The 22,938-nt window shown below is 45.5% G+C and overlaps 1 protein-coding gene across 50 annotated transcripts in view; it reads left to right on the plus strand.

Moving 5' to 3' along the window:
• The window catches only part of SRGAP3 (SLIT-ROBO Rho GTPase activating protein 3), a 324,141-nt gene that overhangs the window by 233,750 nt on the left and 67,453 nt on the right, over positions 1-22,938 (plus strand). For all 50 annotated transcript variants that reach the window (XR_014064772.1, XR_014064771.1, XM_081528011.1 and 47 more), the window contains 2 exons: positions 3,671-3,733; positions 20,234-20,419. Coding sequence is in view for 48 of the 50 variants with exons in the window: in XM_081528011.1 (XP_081384137.1) it covers positions 3,671-3,733; positions 20,234-20,419 (249 nt within the window). In the remaining 2 variants the exon portion in view is untranslated. The remainder of the gene's footprint in view (positions 1-3,670; positions 3,734-20,233; positions 20,420-22,938) is intronic.

Raw genomic sequence — 22,938 nt, forward strand, 5'->3', positions numbered from 1 at the left:
AGGTCCCCTGGAGTAGGTCATGGCAACCCAATCCAGTGTTCTTGTCTGGGAAATCCCATGGACAGAGGAGCCTGGTGGGCTACGATCCACGGGGTCGCAAAGAGTCAGACACGACTGAAGCCACTTAGCACACAAGCACACCACCTAGTAGTAACCAGACCTATGCTAGTCACGTAGAGCCTTCAAAGTCAAGCTAAAGATCTGGGTCTCGATCCTGTAGGCATTGAGGCGGCTTTGGAGGAACACAGTAAAATACTCTTCTAGGAAATGACACTGTGACGGGCATGAGGAATCAGGGGCTAGGGTCAGGACTTTGTTGAGGGGCAGCCTTAGGAATCTGGGCCCTGCAGTGATGCCATTGCTTGCTCTGGGACTAGTGATGGAAAATGTATGTTGCTTTGGGCTGCATGTGACAGAAAATCCAGCTTTTAAATGACTTAACTAGTAAAGCCACAAAAGTAGAAGTTCTGCAGGAGACAGCCTGTGGGTTCAGTTCAACCAGTTTCTTGGGAGGTCATTAGGATTTAGGTTTTCATTCTGCCACCCAAAGCTGCTTCCTCTCCTGGTCCTAAGAGGTCTGCTGATAACCACTGAGGCTCCAGGCATTTTTGCTGCCACTCAGTAGAAGAGCTGAAACTTTCCCCTCAACCTTCTCAGTCCTCTTCCATGCAGTTGTCACATACTCACCCCTGGACTAACAACTCATACAGAATGCACCATCTTGAGTTGGGATGGGGTAGGCTATGTCCTTGAAAGAACTTGGCTGGAGAGATGAACACAGGGCCAAATTCATGGCTCTGTTAGGAAGCAGGAGAGGCAAGAATGGATGCTGGCGAGGGAGCCGGCATTGTCTGCTGCAGAGAACAAAGTACCAAGCAGTTTGACGGTAGGATGTGGTGACAAGTTGGATTGAGGATGGAGGAATTTTTTAAAAGTGTCAAAGATAGCTCCAAATTTCCAGTCACCATGTCTGGGAAGATATTACCCCAATGACTGAACCTGAGGAGATGGAGGAAATGTCACTTATTTTCTTTTGGATAATTTGAATTTGATGTGATGAGGGGGTCATCTAAATGATACTGTTTGCAACAGCTGAAGATAGGGTCTTTTGGGTTGTGCAGACAGAGCCCAAGAGAGGGCCATGGAGGTGATGACATGGCTGCCAATCACCGAGAAGTGGGAGCTGAAGTCAGCAGTGTGTGGGAAGCTGGCTGAGGCAGAGCTGAGAAGGCCAGACTCTTCCCAATAGAGCTGCTTCTAGAAATTTATCTGACCAGGGTCCCTGCCCATGTGCACAGTGACAGAGTACAGAGATGTTCCCTGCATACTTGTTTGGAATATTAAGAGACTGGAAACAACCTGCTGGTTAATTAGTTATGACATATCTGGTGTATGGAACCCCAAGCAGCTATTATTAATAGAAAAGGAGAATGCAAGAGCTACATGGCCTGTCAAGGAAAAAAAATCTGTCAGATATATTGTTTGGTGGAAAAAAGCAAGATGCAAAGGCTTGTGTAGATTACTTTCATTTATATTAAAAAAAGAGCATATGCTATCCAGCTGTATGTGTGTATATTCATAGACTGTTTCTAGAAGGCATCAGAAGAAACCTTTAATAGTAGGTGCTTCGGAGTGGGGTTCTGGGAACTCAGAAAACCTACTTTTCACTTTTTACTTTGGCTGGCTGTTAGAGTTTCTTTAACCATGTGCACTTGTTACCTAGCAAAAAAGTTATATCATAAAAATAAATACATAAGAAATGAAGTCTTGGGTGTCAGAGACGTTGGCCAGACCAAGAGGAGGTGATTGAGGGGTGTCAGAGAGTCTGAAGCAAACGTCAGGGGGAGGGGCTGCAGGAGAAACTGAGGCAGCTGCTGAGACTCAGGGAGAGTGGAAGGAGATGGGAACAGCTTGTTGGGTACCTCTGTAGACGCCCATGATGTGACAGAAGGTTCCTTGGGAGCTCTACACAGAAAATTCTGCCGAGATAGTCCTGAGCTTCTGCTTTAGTCAGCAGAGCTGAAAGGAGGTCTAAACAGATCTCTGGAATTGCCCCAGAGCTCTTGTTCTCTGTTAGGAAATCTGACACCTGTAAGAGCTGCCTTCGGAGAGGTGATTCTTGGCCCTGCCAGGCCTAGAAGCTGAGGGAAATGAGATGGGCCTGAAGCAGAGCCTAGGAAGGCATGGTGTCTAGTGCTGAACCTTCCTAGTGACCCCAGAGTCCAGGGCTCTAATCTGTGCAGGAACTAGAGGAAGGCTGGTCTCTGCAAGTCAGTTGCTGACCATGCTGGAGGCCAAGGGAGCTGAGAGAAAGGACAGGAGGGCTCTGCTGTCAAGGAGCAGAGCTCCCTTTGTCAACATGGAAGTTTCACATGATGGCCTGGGCAAACAGGGAGAGCATTTTCCCTCCCCTCAAATAATAATGACAATGCAGTCATCCAGCAATATGGGGAGTTTGGTTCCAGGACCATCAGCACCCTCCCCCCTACCAGGTGGATACCAAAATCCGAAGATGCTCAAGATCCTTGTATAAAATGGCATAGTATCTGCATATAAAGATGTACATTGTCTAAATCATATACTGTAAATCATCTCTAGATTACTTATAATACCTAATACCATGTAAATACCATGTTAATAGTTATGAATTCTATGTGAATAGAATTATGTGTAAATAGATGGTAGTACAAGGCAAATCGAAGCTTTGCTTTTTGGAACTCTCTAGATTTTTTTTTTTTTTCAAAGATTTTTAATTCACAGTTGGTTGAATCCTTGGATGCAGAACACTTGGCTGGCTGTAATAATAAAATAATAATAATAATAATACACAAAATAACAGAATCCTGGACTTTTCAGGCTGGAGAGGACCTGGAAATTATTTGTTCATTGTTCTTTGACTTGTGTCCCTCAATATATTAAATATATATGTCACCTTGTGGTTTGGGTTGAGGTCAACTACACTTGCATCCTATATGCCCCCCGCCTTAGAAAGTCCATGCACATGAGGGGATGAAAGCCTCTGAAAGTTCTGCAGTAAGAAAACCTGTCTCATTTTGTTCAAGCAACTTTTTAAATTTTTTTTCCTTTTTTAATATCTTATAGATTCAATAACTTCAGTTACAAGGCCATGGGGCCCTGACAGTGATGCAGCCAGCCTAGAACCCATACGCCCGGCCTCATGCTCCAGTGGACTCTCTGTTTACTTGAGCTGTTCACTGAATTGAGAGGCTAGATACTTATTTGTTAAACTGGGTTCTTTGGAATCTCAGTCTCATGAGATGTTAAGAAATGCTGAGCTAGGGATGCACATTCTGACCACATCAGCTTAGGATACCCAGGATTATAGAAAGATGAACAGGTTGATTGGCTGTGGGGCTCCTCAGAATTTTTAGTATGATGTCCCTGTGAATCAGCAAGGTAGGGAGGTGATATATAGAGTTCCCCAGCTTACATGGTACAGGAATTCATGTTGTAAGGAGTCTATCTCTGTGGATTTGTTTCATGGTGATGAGTTGAAGAATTCAGATCTGGGTCAGTGAGGTTTATGTGGATTTCTGTACTCCTTCTCATGTGATCCCAAGCATTGCTGCCCTTTCTGTGTTGAAAAGGAAGTTGGTCAGTGCAGCCAGCGTCCTTCTGCCCCTTTGACATTTGTTCTTCCATGTTACAGAGCAAGGAGATTGGCCTGCAAATGCATGAGGAGCTACTGAAGGTCACCAACGAGCTCTACACAGTAAGTCTCACCTCGGGTTCCGCTACTGTTTAGGATTGAGCCCCCTTTGCTTCCATGCCCAGCACTGGAGGGAGGCTGACCAGCAGTCTGGGGTAACCCTGGGCCCTTTTGCTCTGTCCTTTGCCCAAGTGACAGCGGGATTATCAGGGTAGAATATAATGGCTCACAGCCCCAGCTTCTGTTTGAGAATATCTGGGGAGGGGCCCTGGGCACATTTAGTTTGTAAAAGTTCACAGAGATTCAGATTAACTGCCAGCCATGAGAACATGTTACCTTTCAAAGCAGAAGATGCCAAGCTGAGATGGGGAGAGCCAGGCTCAGGTAGGACAGGCAGAAGCCGAGGCCCACTCCTTACTAACTGTGGGGTGTGGAGCTCATCTGGGTCTCAGTATTCTCATCTGCAAAATGGAGCACTATTCAGAGGATCACATGAGGCTGGGGTGGGGTTGATAAGCATGCCTTGCCATCTCAGGGTAATAGTTTCAGAATGTGCACCATTTGGCCCAGAACTAACCTTGCTGCCTGCTTGGGTTTGAGATCTAACTGAGTTTGGGATGGGTGTTAGAATCCAAGAAGGTGAGGGAATGGGGAACACAAGCACACTGGTTAATGGTGCTGGAAGTTACAGCCTGTGCTTTGCGGGGCCACGGGCTTCCTTGGGGAGGAGTGAGAGCCCCAGGGACAGCCCCAGGGGTGGGGAGGCCCAGCAGACAGAACCACAGGCCTTCCACCCCTGAGGCCACCAGGCTGAAATCAGACTGTTATGTTTTAAGTATGTGGAGATTCCTTATCTAGTGTCTCATTAAAAGGGGAGGATTCTGAGGCTAAAATTATATTTGAAAATTCCTGGTATGAGAGGACCAAGAGCAGGCTGTGAGAAGGCCCCTCTCATTGATATTATCTTTCTCAGTCCACATCTTGTGTGATCAGTAGCTGGTGGACCCCTCAGGGGCTAAGAGCCTTTGCCCAAGAGCCTGGACTTCAGGTAGGAAGTCCTGCCTCAGACTCCAACAAGCTATGAGACTTTGGGCCAGGTATTTCCTCTTCTGGGCCTCAGTCTCCCAATCAGAAAAATGGGAGTGAGACTTCCTAGTGGTTGGTCTACCAACGTCGAAACACATATTTCTATGATTCCAAGTTAAGGAGAAAAATTTGAGCCCTGACAGTTTTTAATTAGATCATTGCTTTGGGTGAAAGGAGGCACAGCTGATGGAGAGAACATGACTTGACTTTGAGGCAGCTGAGATTGTGGGGGAGAATCACCTCATGGTTTATAGCACAGACTCTGGAGCCAGACACCTGGCTTCAAATCCAGCTGTTAGACAGAAATAATAATGCTTGCTTATTATAGCCCCTGGTAAGAATGAAAGGGAAGATATGTGACGAACACCCAGAAGAAAGAGAACCCAGAGGCCCAGTGTGTCGGAGCCCACAGTTCTCCTACACTCTGTCTCCACCTCCCTGGAGGGTGTGAGGGTGAGGCAGGCTGTGCGTTCCTGCGGTGGGGAAGCATGGTGACAAAGGGGCAAGACCGGAAACCAGATGAAATATTTCTCTGCAGAGGGTTTGTTCTCCACCCAGGACCTTTTCCTGTTTCTCAGGCCCTTCACCTCCACGGTGTTCCAGCACCCAGGTCTGTATTTGGGACCCTGGCTGCTCCCACTCAGATCTCGAAGCTTTCCTCTGGGCTTCAGCTGGGCTCCCCTCCTGGGTGCTCTCTGTTCACCTCCAATTCCCCCCACCTTGGCTCCTTCACCCCTGTTATTCCCCCTGCCTACAGCTGCCCTCTTTCCTCTTATACTTACTTGTGTCATACTCGGTTTTCAAACCCAGACCAAGCTCTACCACCTTAAGAAAGCCATCACCTCTGGGCCTCAGATTCCTGTGGCTGTTTTAAAACTCTCCTTGTGTTATCTTGAAGTTCTCTGCCCTGTCTGTTCAGTTGGCATATACACTCCCTGGAGTCAGATCTTGGTGAGAAGCACTACACTTGAGGACCAAAGACTCAGATCGAACCCAGCTGTTGTGTCTTGGGCAGGTTACTTCAGCTCTCAGTGAAACTCGGGTTGTATTGCCAAAGCTTTCTCCAGTTTGTGGGCTGGATAGGGCAGGCAGTTGTTAGGGACCAAGAGGGTGATGCCGGTGCCTACACACGTGTGTCCCTGTTGGCCGTGGGGCAGGGTGGCTGGACAGAAGTGCATCCCCCCGGCATTAGACGGACAGGCCAGGTGGGCAGGTTGGTCCCTCTTTCCATCTCCCAGCTGCCTGTCCATGGCCTCAGAACTGGTGGGGAAGGAAGGGTCAGCTCCTCCCTACTCTCTCCTTTTGCCACTTGCTGCAGAAAAGTGAGAACATGGCAGTGCCCACAGCACCCCCACCCCCATCAGGTCATTTGTTGTCTGCACTGTTTTCAGTAGTTGACAGAAATTCACTTAAGTTCAGATATTTGAGACTGCCGTCTATGGTCTTAGCACCACAGGAGGCATAGCAGCAGGCTGTGAACATTTCAAGAGTTGGTCTTTGAAGTGTCTTATACATCCCTGTTATTCCCAGGGTACTTATTGAAGGGTGGAAGGAGGGATCTGTGCATAATGAAAGAAACTGACTTTTTCTGCAAGGAGTTTAGAACCTGCACAGGAAGATGAGAGTAAACTTGTGAACTGGTGATATCACCACCTCAGTCAGAGCCTAGCGTGTGCTGGATATGTGGACTTGGAGGAAGGGTGCCTGGTCTGTGGGTCCCCGGGGGTGGCACCAGGTTCTCTGCAGTGTCCCCACTGCTGTCCTCGAGGGTGGTGCTGCCACCTAGAAGGCAGTCGGTACAGATTGGCTGAGTGAGGACTCACTGAGGATTCAGAAGGTGAAGGGCTGGCTCCCAGTGGGTTACTGAAATCTAGGGTGAGTTCTGAGCCCAGTGCCTTTGGATGGTAGGAATTAGCAAAGCAGAGGGGGAGAGAGGAAGAGAAAAGGAATTCTCAGTAGGGGAGACAAAATAGGATCATAGCAGAGCAAACATTACAGGGGGAGGTGGGTTTGAATTTCTGCTGCACTACCTCCCAGCTCGGCCAAGTCAAATATCATCCTTGGACCTCATTTTCCTTATTGTCAAAACAAGGATAGTAACAACAACCATGGCCAGAATGTATTTCACACTTTTAGATACTTTATATGTATCATTTAATTAACACGTATTTTACAGATAAAGAAACTGAGGCACAGAGAAATAAAGCCTTGCTTAAGGCTTTATCAGTTATCAATGACTGTGTAACAAGTTATGTCAAAACTCAGTGTCTGAAAATGACAACTATTTTATTTGCTCATGATTCTGTGGGTTGGTGATTTGGGCTGGGTTCCACTGGAGCCACTGATATGGCTACAATTTCCTGACCAATCGAAAAAAAGAGCTCCAAATGGGAAAATACCAGTGGGGTTTCAAGCCTTTGTGTCACATGCACTGACAGCTCATTGCCCAAATCAAGTCGCACAGCCAAGTCCACAGTTGTAGGATGGAAAAGTAAACTGCTTCTGAAGTGCCAATGCAAAGTGATCTCCCTGAGGCCATCGAGCCACTGCTGTGGCCATCTTCGTAAACAATCCACCGAAGAACCCCGCTACTGAGGGCACTCTAGACCCCAGTTCCACACTTTGTTATTGGGGATTTCTTTCTGGTTACCATGCCTGGTTATGTAAGCCTTTAGATGTTCCCTCCTCCCCCAGCCCGAGTCATGACCACAGGAACTAAAAAGGAAATGATGTAGAGAAAGGATTGTCCAGGAAGTCCCACGTTTTTTCTAGTAATGTTTTATAGAAGAGGTGGTAAGGGCATAATGATGATAGAGATGAATGCTTAAGGTCATCCATCTCCCACTTTAGGGAAAAGACTTGTCCCCATCTGGGATCAGGAGGGACACAGAGAAGACTGCAGGGCTGGGCATTTTGTTAGTTCATTTGTTCATTGGTTCATTCATTCATTCACTTGACAAGGCTTCCCTCTGCCTAGTCCTCATCACCTAGAGGTGCCCTTCTTTCTAAAACATGCCAGGGCGTGCACACACACACATGCATACCCCACGTCACACCTCACCTCTTTTCCCCTAGACTCCCATCAGCCTGACGCAATATGGCTCTTGTTCATCATGTATTAGCTTGGGAGGAAAGAAGGTCAGAGGTCGAGAATGTGGGCAGTGTGCCAGTCCTTCTGGAAGAAGCAAAGCCAAAACAAAACAGAAACAACACATTCTGTTTTTGTTGTTCAGCTAAAAATATGGTCAGATTTTCAACAGTTCTACATCACAAAATGCACCTGTTGTGCTTTGTACTAACAGTCTTTGTAGCATCTGCCATCTGGCCCCTCCTCCGGGCTCAGGAGCTCTGCTTGAGGCTCCCCTAGGCAGTGCTGCTGGGCCTGGCTTCCCAGCTCAGCACTGCTAGCGGGGCCCTGAGACTTGGTTCAGGGCAATGTGGAGGGGCCCTGAGGAGCATCCACACGAGCCCACTGCTGGTGACAAGTGGACACTGATTGGAGTAACAGATGGGCTCTACCTTTTACTTACTCCATCTTGGATTTGATTTGCACTGGGCTTAGGCATGTGAAATCAACTCTGGGCCCTCAGATACATTTTTGCAGTGGCGTCTCCCTGTCTCCCTATTGATGACCATTCTCAAGGATGCAATAGTAGAGAGAGCTTGAGATGGGGTCCCGCAACGTGGGTTTTGGCCCCAGCTCCATGCCAGCTTCACTGTGTGTCTTTTTTGGCTGACATCTGTCATCACTGAAGTATAACCACCGTGCTTTCATCATGCCATTGGGCCCTGTGCCATTTACTTAATAGTTTTCTTTAAATCAATTCTTGGAAAAAAAAAACAAAAAACACCTCTGCCTGTTGTAATTAATTTGTGGAGAAGCAGCCGTGTGTAATGGAAAGAATACAGGTTTTTAGAACCAAATGGACCTGGGTTCCAGGCCCTGGCACTCATCAAACCCTTTGAGTCTCAGCCCCCTAGAATATGGGGATTCACCACCTCATCCTCTGGAATCCATGAGTGAGTGGCATAGAGCATAGCACAATGCCTGGCAAATATCAGTGCTAAATCAGTGTGTTTATGAAAGTGAAGCATAAATATTTTTCATTTTTTCTTCCCTCTCTCCTCCTGCCTACAGCACCACTAGGCTAGCTCAAGCTAGCTAGCTCAAGCTCAGAGAATATTTTGCCTAAAAAAGTTCAACCACCTCCTGATTGCTCTCCCAACTCTCATCCTCCAATCCTCCATACTCGAGCCAGAGAGACCATTTGTTAAGAATTGTTGAATATTTAAAGTTAGAGATAGATAATGCATGCATTATGGAAAAAATCCCTGATAGTTAAACAGTACAAAAAGGTACCAAATGACAAGTCTCCTGTTACCCGCCTGTCCCTCTCCTCCCATACATGCCCAGTTATTAGTTTCTAGTTCAGCGGGTGACTCCTTGGAGAGATATTTAATTCATCACCAAGGTACATGGACGCACGTATCCTGCACAAGGGACACCAGCTGGGCCTACTGTTCTGCATCTTGCTTTTATAGTTATGTTTTGGAGATTGTTTCATTTGACTCGTGGTTAGAGCCTCCACTCTTACATGGTACTTATCACATGCCAGAAATGGGTCTCAGTGGCCAGTGTCTTAATTCTTTTCATCCTCAGTGCACTTTTGAGGTAGGTGGTGCTGTTACCGCCCCATTTTAGAGACAAGCGGTGTGAGGCACAGAGAGGCCAGGGAGCCAGCCCAAGGTCACCCAGTGGGGGAGTGGCAGGGCCTGCTCCAAGTCTACTCACAAAAATTACTTACATAAACACATATATTAAAAAAGTGGCAACCCTCTCCAGTATTCTTGCCTGGAAAATTCCATGGACAGAGAAGCCTGGCAGGCTATAGTCCATGGGACCGCAAAGAATCAGACATGACTGAGTGCCGAGCACATGCACACATGCACACGTGCACACACACACACACACGCACACACGCACTTATATATATTTATTTTGGAAGGAAATGACACTTCACATTAGTGAATGAAAACAAACTGGCATAACAGAAGGTTTCCATTAGCTAAATGGAGAAAAACAATGTTAATTCTTTTTTAAAAACTTTTTATTTTATATTGTAGTATAGTGATCAGCAATGTTGAGATAATTTCAGATGAACAACAAAGGGACTCAACCATACCTATACATGTATCCATTCTTCCCCAAACTCCCCTCCCATCCAGGCTGCCACATAACACTGAGCAGATTTCCCTGTGCTATTCGGTAGGTCCTTGTTGGTTATCCATCTTAAATATAGCAGTGTGTACATGCCCATCCCAAACTCCCTAACTATCTCTTCCAATATTAATTCTTGCTGCTGCCTTCAAGGCAGGCATTAGATATGAGAGCACTGAGCTGAGTTTTTCCCCCTAATATAATCAGAAGGGTTCCAAGAGAACTGAAAAGAGTTAATAGCATGTCTGTAACACCTGAAATCACGTCTGTAACACCTGAAATCACTTCTCTAACACAAATAAGCGGTTCCCATTGCACACTTTGGGAAACCCTGACGCAGTGCAAGTTAGCTGGGCCTTGGTCCTCGATTCCACATCTGAAGGATGAAGGCAGGAAGCTAGAGGAACTCTGAGGTTCCTCTCAGGCTTGTCTCTTCATGCTGTCCTGGGAGGGAGACCAGGGCATGGCTCCGATTCAGGGCAGGGCAGGCCCTGCCGGACTGTCACAGCCTGCTGGCCAGGCATGTGCCCAGTGTCACCTAGGGCTGGCAGTGGTCCTTAGAAGAATGAGGGCAATAAGGTTTCCCTCTAGACCACCTCCCTGCTCCTCTCAGCTCTCCCATGGAGACATTCCTTCACACAGCTGATGTTTACTGATGATCCGTGTGTCCAGAGGATGGGTCATGGCTTCGCCATGTGAAGGTGTCAGCAGTGATATGGATGCAATGTGAGCAGAGGAGAGATGGTTTTGGATTGGAGCTGAATGACAGTGGGCTTTCCTGGGTGGAGAGGGAAGCACAGAAGCAGGAAGCCAGGTCACGAGATGAGTAGCCCCTGTTCAGCCAGTCAGTGTGAGTCAGACACTAAGTCTGGCCAGTAGGGACCAGGGTTGATCTGGGTAGTGGGAAACCTAGTGGGGAAGGAAGTCCGCCTTCTGGGACTCATTCAGGACCAAGAGACAGAAAACCAGGACAATCTGACATGTGTAAAAATGGCAACTTATTGAATCTCGGAGGCTGACACATTAATTACATTGTCTTTCTCCCCAGCAGAGTGTGTAATCTAAGAGCAGAGACCCTGTCTGTCTTCCACACAGTAGAATTTGCAGCACCTGGTATATAGTGCCTGCACATAATAAATTGTTCAATAAATACTTAATGATTGGAAGTGTAGCTGCCCACCACCCCCCCAGTATACCCACCAGAGCAAAGGCAGCAGAACATCTTCTCCATTTTATCTTATTCCCTCCCTCACTTTTTCTTCTTTTCTGTCTCTCTTTCCCCCTCCCTTCCTTCTTTCCTTCCTTCCACCCATCCTGTCCCTCATTTGATGTTGTTTTTCTCTACAGGAGGCTTCTCTGCTGTGGTGATAAAGTTGGCCCACGTCCATCCCCCCATCTCCGCCCCCCACAGGCTCACTTCCTATCAGCTCAGCACCCTCTAGTGGACAGCAAACACTCCCTTCCCCTTGTCTCATGCAGAGCCCCAGGGCTGTTTCTAACTGGCCCAGCTGGGGTCCCATCACTGCAGCCAGATTAACATCATGTTTACTGACAGGTCAGGTCTGGGTCTCCTGTCCACATGCAAGGATTGGAGGGTAGTGTCGGTTTCCCTTGAACCACATGGGCTGAGAATGGTGGAAGGGAATTTGGGGGATTTCCTCAAAGAAAATCAGGAAGCCGTTCCAGAAGGAGGAGGACTGGCTGATCCTAGACAGAGAGAAACAGCAGATGTCTGCTGAGGGAGAGAAGCTCGGGGAGGAAAAGAAAGTGGCTCCGTTGGCTGATTTTCAAACAAGTACCTGGTGTTCTTCTACCTGTAAGCTGTTCCTCAAACCTGTTTGGCTCATGTTTCTACTGGGCTTAATGCTGACGTTGCTCCCTTTGGAACAATCCTCCCCCACTCCACACCCTATTCACCCATCTGACAGCTGCTCTTCCTTCAAGGTTTAGTTTAGATATCACTTCTCCTCTAAGAAGCCTTTCTTTAGCAGCCCTTACTCCCCTCATCATAGCACTTCTCATATGCTGTGATAAACTTGCATAATTGTTTGTCTCCCTACTAGAGTGTGTATTCAGTGAGACTGTCTCTGTCTTCTACATTGTAGCGTTTCCTCGTATAGGTCCGTCTGCAATACCAGGTGCATCATGAGCTGTTCAATAAATATTTAACAATTGAAGGTGTAGCTGTTGCCCTACCCCCAAAGATTATATATTCATTAGAGCAAAGGCGATAGAACTCTATTTTATCTTCTGTCCATCCCATCCTTCCACCTACTCACCCATCTATTTATCCATCCATCCATCCATCCATTCATCCACCTACCACCCATCTATCCATCTTTCCATGCATTCTTACACACACCCACCTATCTACCTATCCAGTCGCCACTTTATCCAGCCAGCCATCTAGCTGTCATTCATTTATTCATGCAAATATATACTGATACTTGCTGGGTACCAATCTCTGCTCTAATACAGGGATTATGATCATGGACAATGTCCTGGCCCTTATGGACTTTGCACTTGAGTTGGGTGAGACAATTTATAAATGTGCAAAATGAATAAGACAGTGATTAGAAGTTTTACGGAGAACGTAGACTACACAGAATGTGGGTGGTGGGGCTGAAGTTTGGGTACTTCTCTTTTCCTGAAGGATGTCTTTGTCGTGCCCTCATCCGGGGTCTCACTTCCTTTACAACTCTTGCATGGCCCAGGGATGGCCCTTCCTGTCAGATGGAGGACACATACACAGAATTGCATTGTTGAGAACCTTTTTTTCTAAAAACTGATCCTTATCCTCCCCCAGCCTGTCCCTTTATTAATGATGTGAACTCCCAGATTGCCTTTGCCTTCTTTTGCATCTAAATCTAGATTTGAAGAACTGTGAAGATAATAGTTTCCTGTTTTCATGATCTGAGGCTTTGGGAAGATGCAAGAGGCACAGTGTGCACAGCAAAGGCAGCATGATCACCAGAAGAGGAAATACTGACAGCCTGGCCATCTGGCTTGCTATATGACTTAGACCACAAACTTGCCATTTCTGGGCCTCAGTCTCCTTCAGTGACAGGATAATACACCACAGTTTCTGGAGCGTCTCTGAGAACCTATGAAACTGATTTGGGGCCAAGAATAGTGGTCTCCACTTACATGACCCTACCTAGTACTTCTCAACCTATGCTAGACTTCTTCTGAAAAGCTGTCCCTGATAGGATCTCAAGGGCTGGAAAGTGAACTCCCATCTGGCAGTAAGCTTCTGGGTGTCTCTGAGGCCCCTCCAGAGATCCCAGGTTGAAGACTGTGTCCCAGTGACTTGACTGAACTCCTGCATCCTCCTCTGCTCCCTTCTCCACCCCTACACTGCTGGCAGCCTGCCACTCTGCAGTCACAGCTTCCCAAGGTCTCTGCAAGCACCCTCTCTGTTCTTTGCCAGGCAGCACAGAGAGGTCAAGCCTCTGTCACACAGCCACCCAGCAAGTGGTGGGAGGGTCAAGTCTCAGAACCAGGTCTCCTGAGTCTCCATGGTGCAGAGCATCCTTTTATTCCTGTGTCGTGGTTTCCTTGTTGGTAAAGCAGTCAGAATATAGTCTACCTCATAGGGGTTTTGTGAGAAATAAGTGAATCAATGTCTGTGAGGTGCTTAGAACTAGGCCTGGCATGTAGTAAGTGTTCAGTAAATGTTAGCTGCTATTATTATTATTATTCTGCCTCCCAGGATTGGGGTAAGGATTAATTGAAATGCTCCTTGTGGGTAATAAAAAGAGAGATTTGCAAAGTCTGAAGTAATAGGTAATTTTAAATATTATTTGGGACCTCCTGGACTGGCAGTATTAAGCAGACTGTTCTGGACCATTGAGCTAAGGGCCTTTCATGCTGAAGCCCCTGTTTCAGGTAATTAAATAAAGGAAGCATCTAGAGGGTTCTGGGCATAAATAGTTAGACTCATTTCAGAGAGGTCCCCAGGTGAACTTTCTTGTGGTGGCTGTCTGACATAAGTGTCCCTGGGCAGTCCAGTTCACCATGATTCTTGGGGTCAGGAATTACCAGTTGAATCACATAGAGTTTGACCTCAGGGTCATTGGGCTGTGTTCTCCAATCATGGGGTTTTTGGAACCCAGTTCAGAGACTACTCTGGGAATCTGGCTTGATGGAGGGCAGGAAGAGTACTCTGTGATTCAAGAGGAGTAGAAAAGTAACCAAAGGAAAATGTGGGAGGCTGAGAAAGCCCAGCTGGGATGCTGACCTTGATCATTTGGATGAATGGACGCGTGAATGATTGGATGGAAAGCTCTAGGTGAAAATCGAAATGCTGTCTCTTCCTCTGAACTACCTAACACACACAATAAATCAGTGCTGGAGATAAGCAGACCTCAGCAGCTGAAATGGGAGAAAAAAAAAGGATTTTTCAGGAATCCTTGAACCCAGAAAGGAAATGGAATTCAGAAATGAACAGCACCAGCAGTGCGAGGGAGGAATGCAGACACCAGTGATGTCTGTGAAGGTGGAGGGGTCAAGGAAAGGTTAGAGAATGGGAAAAGGGCCCAGAGACAGCCTTCAGCAGGCTTCCCAGCTCTGAGTCACGTTCCATTCGGGAGCCATGGCTTAAAGATTGTTGGAAGTAGGCAACTACGTTAGTCATCCATAAACCTGCAGTCATCACCTTTGGCCACTAGATGTCGAAAACACTTTGATCCGCCACATTTTCTGGCCCATTGAGTTGTTTAGAAGTAAGCTTAGAGAAGTCGGAGGGGATGAAGGAAGGGGTGAAACCAGCAAGAAGGGCCTCTCTAGAGGCTTTAGAGCAACTGCAAAAAAAGAAAAAAAAAAAAAGGGGGGCTGGATGCAGAGAAACCTCACCAAGATCCACAAAGAAAAGTTGATTGCAAGTTTTCATTTATTGTTTTGAAATTTGAGGAGGTTTTCAGGATGAAAGGAAGGAAAAATGTGGTGCAGAATACATTTTTTTCCCACATTAGCTAATGTTTTCTAGAGTTTGTATTTTCCTGAAGTCAAATAAATAAGTTCAAGATTTTCAAACCCTCAGCCCAAATCAGGGATGTAGATGGTGGTGGCAATGGTAGTGACTTATGCTTACATGGCTTTTACTGTGTAGTTGGTATTGATTTCAGTATCTTTAAAAATTAGCTTATTTAGTCTTACCACAAACCTATGAGATAGGTGCTATTATTCTCCCCATTTTATAGATGAGGGACAGAGGTCAGAGAGGTTATGTGACTTGCCCAAGATCACACAGCTGGTAAGTGGCAGCATCAGGATTCAGCCCAGATATTTAGGCCAGAGTCCACACATTCTTACCTAACCTGCTCTACAATAGATGTTGCCCCTGCTAACTCCTGACATATGACAAACTTCCTTAACAACAGATCAATGCTGTGATTTCATGGTAAGAATCACAGAAGAAACCTCCTCATTCTAATAATCTAACTTCACAGGACTTTGACGTGAAGGAGGTAATAACGTTGGCCAGTAATTCATTTGGAGTTCTTTGACTTAAAGGGCCTGGTTAGGCAGAAGCACGTCCCATCCCGGGGGGAACACCTCTGCTCCATTAGCTGCTGTTAATTGTCCAAACAACAGGAGAAAAGGACCAACAAGGCTCAGGAGCCATGGATTCCAGAAATTTCTTGTGTTTTTTAGCATAGAAAGATGATCATAAACTTGATATTGCAAAGGGAAAGTGTACTCCTAGTTGGGAACTGGGAGATAGAATACTGTTGGTATAGGACTGTCCTCGCTTGCTCTAAAGCTGCTCCAAATACATCTGCTGAGCAAATGGTAATGAATTAAGGAGACAGTATGATATGATAGTATTAAAAGTCTGTGACCAAATTTTTACTATGGTTACGTATATCATTTACACTTATTCTGTGACCCTCTATTCCACTCCTATTTACTTAGGAGTAACGAAAACATTTGTAAGACCTCCTCAGACAAGCATTTTGCCATTTTGCATTTCTTTTCCATGGGGATGGTCTTGATCCCTGTCTGCTGTATAGCGTCATGAACCTCCGTCCATAGTTCATCAGGCATTCTGTCTATCAGATCTAGTCCCTTAAATCTATTTCTCACTTGCACTGTATAATCATAAGGGATTTTATTTAGGTCATACCTGAATGGTCTAGTGGTTTTCTCTACTTTCTTCAATTTCAGTCTGAATTTGGCAATAAGGAGTTCATGATCTGAGCCACAGTCAGCTCCCGGTCTTGTTTTTGATGACTGTATAGAGCTTCTCCATCTTTGGCTGCAAAGAATATAATCAATCTGATTTCAGTGTTGACCATCTGGTGATGTCCACGTGTAGAGTCTTCTCTTGTGTTGTTGGAAGAGGGTGTTTGCTATGACCAGTGCATTCTCTTGGCAAAACTCTATTAGCCTTTGCCCTGCTTCATTGTGTACTCCAAGGCCAAATTTGCCTGTTACTCCAGGTGTTTCTTGACTTCCTACTTTTGCATTCCAGTTCCCTATAATGAAAAGGACATCTTTTTTAGGTGTTAGTTCTAAAAGGTCTTATAGGTCTTCGTAGAACCGTTCAACTTCAGCTTCTTCAGCGTTACTGGTTGGGGCATAGACATGGATTACCGTGATATTGAATGGTTTGCCTTGGAAACCAACAGAGATCATTCTGTCATTTTTGAGATTGCATCCAAGTACTGCATTTTGGACTCTTTTGTTGACCATGATGGCTACTCCATTTCTTCTAAGGGATTCCTGCCCACAGTAGTAGATATAATGGTCATCTGAGTTAAATTCATCCATTCCAGTCCATTTTAGTTAGCTGATTCCTAGAATGTCAGCGTTCACTCTTGCAATCTCCTGTTTGACCACTTCCAGTTTGCCTTGATTCATGGACCTAACATTCCAGGTTCCTATGCAATATTGCTTTTTACAGCATTGGACCTTGCTTCTATCACCAGTCACATCCACAACTAGGTATTGTTTTTGCTTTGGCTCCATCCCTTCATTCTTTCTGAAGTTATTTCTCCACTGATCGCATATTGGGGACCTACCAACCTGGGGAGTTCCTCTTTCAGTGTTCTATCATTTTGCCTTTTCATACTGTTCATGGGGTTCTCAAGGCAAGAATACTGAAGTGGTTTGCCATTCCCTCCTCCAGTGGACCACATTCTGTCAGACCTCTCCACCATGACCCGTCCGTCTTGGGTGGCCTCATACAGCATGGCTTAGTTTCATTGAGTTAGACAAGGCTGTGGTCCGTGTGATCAGATTTGAATGCAGAGTTTCAAAGAATAGCAAAGAGAGATAAGAAATCCTTCCTCAGCGATCAATACAAAGAAATATAGGAAAACAACAGAATGGGAAAGACTAGAGATCTCTTCAAGAAAATTAGAGATAACAAGGGAACATTTCATGCAAAGATGTGCTCAATAAAGGACAGAAATGGTGTGGACCTAACAGAAGCAGAAGATATTAAGAAGAGGTGGCAAGAATACACAGAAGAACTGTACAAAAAAGATTTTCATGACCCAGATAATCACGATGGTGTGATCACTCACCTAGAGCCAGACATCTTGGAATATGAAGTCAAGTGGGCCTTAGAAAGCATCACTATGAACAAAGCTAGTGGAGGTGATGGGATTCCAGTTGAGCTATTTCAAATCCTGGAAGAAAATGCTGCACTCAATATGCCATCAATTTTGGAAAACTCAGCAGTGGCCACAAGACTGGAAAAGGTCAGTTTTCATTCCAATCCCAAAGAAAGGCAATGCCAAAGAATGCTCAAACTACTGCACAATTGCACTCATCTCACACACTAGTAAAGTAATGCTCAAAATTCTCCAAGCCAGGCTTCAGCAATACGTGAACCGTGAACTTCCAGATATTCAAGCTGGTTTTAGAAAAGGCAGAGGAACCAGAGATCAAATTGCCAACATGCACTGGATCATCGAAAAAGCAAGAGAGTTCCAGAAAAACATCTATTTCTGCTTTATTGACTATGCCAAAGCCTTTGACTGTGTGGATCACAATAAACTGTGGAAAATTCTTCAAGAGATGAGAATACCAGACCACCTGACCTGCCTCTTGAGAAACCTGTATGCAGGTCAGGAAGGAACAGTTAGAACTGGACATGGAACAACAGACTGGTTCCAAATAGGAATAGGAGTACGCCAAGGCTGTATATTGTCACCCTGCTTATTTAACTTATATGCAGAGTACATCATGAGAAACGCTGGGCTGGAAGAAACACAAGCTGGAATCAAGATTGCCGGGAGAAATATCAATAACCTCAGATATGCAGATGACACCACCCTTATGTCAGAAAGTGAAGAGGAACTAAAAAGCCTCTTGATGAAAGTGAGACAGGAGAGTGAAAAAGTTGGCTTAAAGCTCAATATTCAGAAAACTACGATCATGGCATCCAGTCCCATCACTTCATGGGAAATAGATGGGGAAACAGTAGAAACAGTGTCAGACTTTATTTTTGGGAGCCCCAAAATCACTGCAGATGGTAATTGAAGCCATGAAATTAAAAGACACTTACTCCTTGGAAGGAAAGTTGTGACCAACCTAGATAGCATATTAAAAAGCAGAGACATTACTTTGCTGACAAAGATCCGTCTAGTCAAGGCTATGGTTTTTCCAGTAGTCATGTATGGATGTGAGAGTTGGACTGTGAAGAAAGCTGAGCGCTGAAGAATTGATGCTTTTAAACTGTGATGTTGGGGAAGACTCGTGAGAGTCCTTTGGACTACAAGGAGATCCAACCAGTCCATCCTAAAGAGATCAGTCCTGGGTGTTCATTGGAAGAACTGATATTGAAGCTGAAACTCCAGTTCTTTGGCCACCTCATGTGAAGAGTTGACTCATTGGAAAAGACCCTGATTCTGGGAAGGATTGGGGGCAGGAGGAGAAGGGGATGACAGAGGATGAGATGGATGGATTGCATCACTGACTCGATGAACATGAGTTTGGGTAGACTCCAGGAGTTGGTGATGGACAGGGAGGCCTGGTGTGCTGCAATTCATGGGGTTGCAAAGAGTCGGACATGACTGAGCGACTGAACTGAACTGAACAAAAACATCCATCAACAGAAAGAATCGTATGTGAACATTCTCAGCAGCGTTGTTCATAATAGCCAGAAACTATAAACAACCCAAATAACGATCAACGTGTGAACAGATAAACAAATTTTGGTATAGCCATACAAGGGAATACTAATCAGCAATAAAAAAGAATTGCTGATACATGCAGCAACATGCGAGAGTATCGAAAAAATCATGCTGAGTGAACAAGGGTAGGTGTAAAGGAGTTTATAGTCTGTGGGTCCATGTATATGAAGTTCTGGGACACACAAAACCAATCTGCAATGTCAGAAAGTAAATCAGTGCCTGCAGGGGGCTGCGGTAAGTGGTGGGGACGGACCAGAAAGGGGCATGAGGGATCTTGTTGGTGTGATAGGAGTGTGTGTTATCTTGATTCTTATGACAATCACATGGATATAAAGTCTGGAAATCATACTGATAATATTGTATGATCTTGGATAAGCCGCTTTGTCTTTCTGCACCTTAGTTTTCCTATTTGTAAAACTTGGTGGTTGGAATAGATGATGTATAGAATTTCTTCTGACCCAAAAATTCCCTTGTTATAGCAATATCTAATTCTTAATATGGAATTAGGGTAGCACAGTGCAATTTGCTTTGAAGAAATTAATTTTATAGCTAAGGATGAGTTTATTTCTGAGAGCATAGAATATATTAGGTTACCCAATAATATTCCTTTTGAGAATAGAGCCATTTGCAGGCCAAATTTACTTAAGAAAACAGCTGAGAAAATGATTTGTGTGTAAGTAAAAAGGATGTTCCCATGGAAATCCCACGAGTACCTAAGGAGAGCCTTTTCCAATGACGCTGGGAAAGGGATGGGAGAGGGAGGCCAGCCACGCAGCTGGAATGGCTGGGTGGGGGGCCAGCTGAGGAAGGCCATGTTCACTACATCACTTCCCAGAGCCCCCAGAAGCCCAGGGGCTGTGGTGGCCTTTTAATTTCCTCTTTACTGGTTCATTCCTGGCACTCAGTAAGGCCTTAATGATGATGGTCATCATCTCCAGTCCTCAGACAGTTTGTATAAAAATGAAGAGCCTAGGGGTTTCAGAGCGTGTCATGGGAAGAGGGCAGGGGCAGAGCTGACCAAAACACCAAAGTTGGAAGGGAGTTGGCAGCACTAAGGGCCACCCGTGCTGGGCGGTAACAGCCTACTGATTGCCTGCACTCCTGTGTCCCCAGGTCATGAAAACCTACCACATGTACCACGCAGAGAGCATCAGTGCGGAAAGCAAGCTGAAGGAGGCCGAGAAGCAGGAGGAGAAGCAGTTCAACAAATCGGGAGACCTCAGCATGAACCTGCTCCGGCATGAGGACCGGCCCCAGCGCCGCAGCTCTGTGAAGAAGATCGAGAAGATGAAGGAGAAGGTGAGCGGAGGCCTTGGGAATTGGCACAGGGCAGGAAGGGGAGGGTCAGGCTCCCTCCAGCCTGAGCCTCCCGCTCTGCACCCCGAGTGTCTGAGGGTGGATTAATGCTGCCGGCAGCTGCTCCCCTGCGGGGGCAGTGCTGGTGGAGGCAGGGCTGGCCGTGCCTCTGCTAGCACTTGTTAGGCCTCCGGCCAAGGTCAGCAAAAGGAGAGATGCTCAGCTGGCTGGAGAGCTGAACTGTGATGAGAATCTTGTGCAGGGAGCATCTTCTGGCAAGAATCACCAGGCATTAGTGTGGGTGGAGCCTGCCCTGGAGGTCGATTTAGTGGCTGGGGGTGCTGATTGGGCCTTAATGTGTCCCAACAAGAGGCAACAGTACTGGGGTACCAACCAACACCTGGGAAGCAGCTAAAGAACCATTCTGAAGAAACTGCCACTGCCAGGCCAAAGCCAGGCCGTACAGAATCCTTGTGTATTGATGCTGGAGAAGTGCTTCTGTGGGGCACAGTGAAAGTGCTAGTTTTGGAGTCAGACAGGCTGAGTTTTGAAGATGCCACATTTATAACAACCCTCTGAACTTTAGTTTTAAAATTTGACAGTGATTATTAACAAATCTGCTTTCTCATATCAACTGTCATCAATTGGTAGTGGCTACCCAGAGCCCTGGGCTTCCCAGGTGGCACTAGTGGTAAAGAACCTGCCTGCCAATGCAGGAGACTGAGAGACACTGGTTCAGTTCCTGGGTCAGGAACATCCCCTGGAGGAGGGCATGGCAACTCACTCCAGTATTCTTGCTTGGAGAATCCCATGGACAGAGGAACCTGGTGGGCTATGGTCCATAGTGTCACAAAGATTCAGACCAAATGAAGTGACTTAACACACATACGTGCACCCAGAGCCTTATGTTGAGGACTGTGAGCCCCCTCAAGGCTTCAGTTAAAGACAGTACCGTGATCAATTAATGACGTCTGCCACGGCCAGGGAATTTAAAGGGGCAGTGTGCATCCTGCTGTTTTTCATCCTAGACTAGGTTACTTCTTAGGTTCCTTTCTTCTTAAAGGGCTAGATTTTCTTGTTGAATTCTCTGCATTCATTCATTCCATACAATCAGCAAACATTTCCTGAGCTTTTTCTATTTGCCAAACATTGCATCAGATGTTTGTTTGGGCTTCTATTAGACTAATTCTGTGAGACTAATTCTGTGAGACTGATGATTATATGATCCTACAGCTCTCATTATAGGAGACTGAGTGGGAATAAAATCTAACAGGACCTGGGTAAGCTGGAAGAGTAACCAGAGGCAAATAAAATATCAGAGTCATTTCCAAAGCCAAAGAAAAATATGCTCCATGATAAACAGGCAGCAACCCAGTTAAGAAATGGGCAAAGGGTTTGAATAGACACTTCTCTAAACAACATATGTAAGTGGCCAAGAAGTACATGAATAGATGCTCAACATCATTAGTTACTAAGGAAATGAAAGTTGAAAGCACAGTGATACACCACTTCACCCCCTCCATGGTGGCTAAAATAAAAAAGTCAGATAACCACAGGTGTTGGTGAGGATGTAGAGAAATTGGAACCATCATACATTGCTGGAGGGAATGTAAACTGATGCAGCCATTTTGGAAAATAGTCTGAAAGTTCCTCAAAACGTTAAACATAGAGTTACCATATAACTCAGCAATTCCACTCCTAGCACTTCATAGCAGTTTCATGCATAATAGCCAAAGGGTAGAAACGATCAACTGATGAATAAAATATGGTAAATTCCTATAATGGAATATTCAGCCATGAAAAGGAATGAATACAGATACAGCATGGATGAACCTTGAAAACAAGTGTGCTAAGTGAAAGAAACCAGTTACAAAAGACCACATATTGTATGATTCTGTTTATTTGAAATGTCCAGAATAGACAGATCCATAGAGACAGAAAGCAGATTCTTGGTTGTCAGGAGCTGAGGCAGAAAAGAATGGAGAGTGACTGCTAATGTGCAGGGTTTCCTTTGGGGTAATGAAAATATTCTAAATTTAGATAGTGGTGATGGTTGTGTTGATACAATATTTCTGAGAATATACTTTGATACAATATGTCTGAGAATATGCTAGAAATAGACTTTTAAAAAATAAGATAACCAGGTAGGGAATTACAGAGCTACAACAAAGGGGATCTGTAGACGGGTAGAGACAGCACTGGTTAGAGGGGTCTGGAACCTAAGTTTGAGTTCAGGACTGTATGCTGATTGGCCATTTGGCTCTTGGACAACCTATTTCTCTTCGATGTTCATTTCCTCGCCTATCAAATAAATGGATATCTTCAATATCCTTTCCAGGTATAAACTTTTATGAGTCCATGAAGGGCTGAAAATGGTCTCAGGGTCATAGTAATCCCCTGGAAATGGGCCAGGAATATCAACACTCTCTGTGGAGGTTGGGTGTGTGGCTGGTTCAGGGTGTGACTGCCAGAAGTTTGTTGCTAGAAATTCCCAGAATAAGTGGACCCCAAATAAAGGTCAG

The sequence above is a fragment of the Giraffa tippelskirchi genome, chromosome 9 (genome assembly GCF_054371585.1).
Source record: "Giraffa tippelskirchi isolate mGirTip1 chromosome 9, T2T-mGirTip1v1.2.pri, whole genome shotgun sequence".
Taxonomy (NCBI): Eukaryota; Metazoa; Chordata; class Mammalia; order Artiodactyla; family Giraffidae; genus Giraffa; species Giraffa tippelskirchi.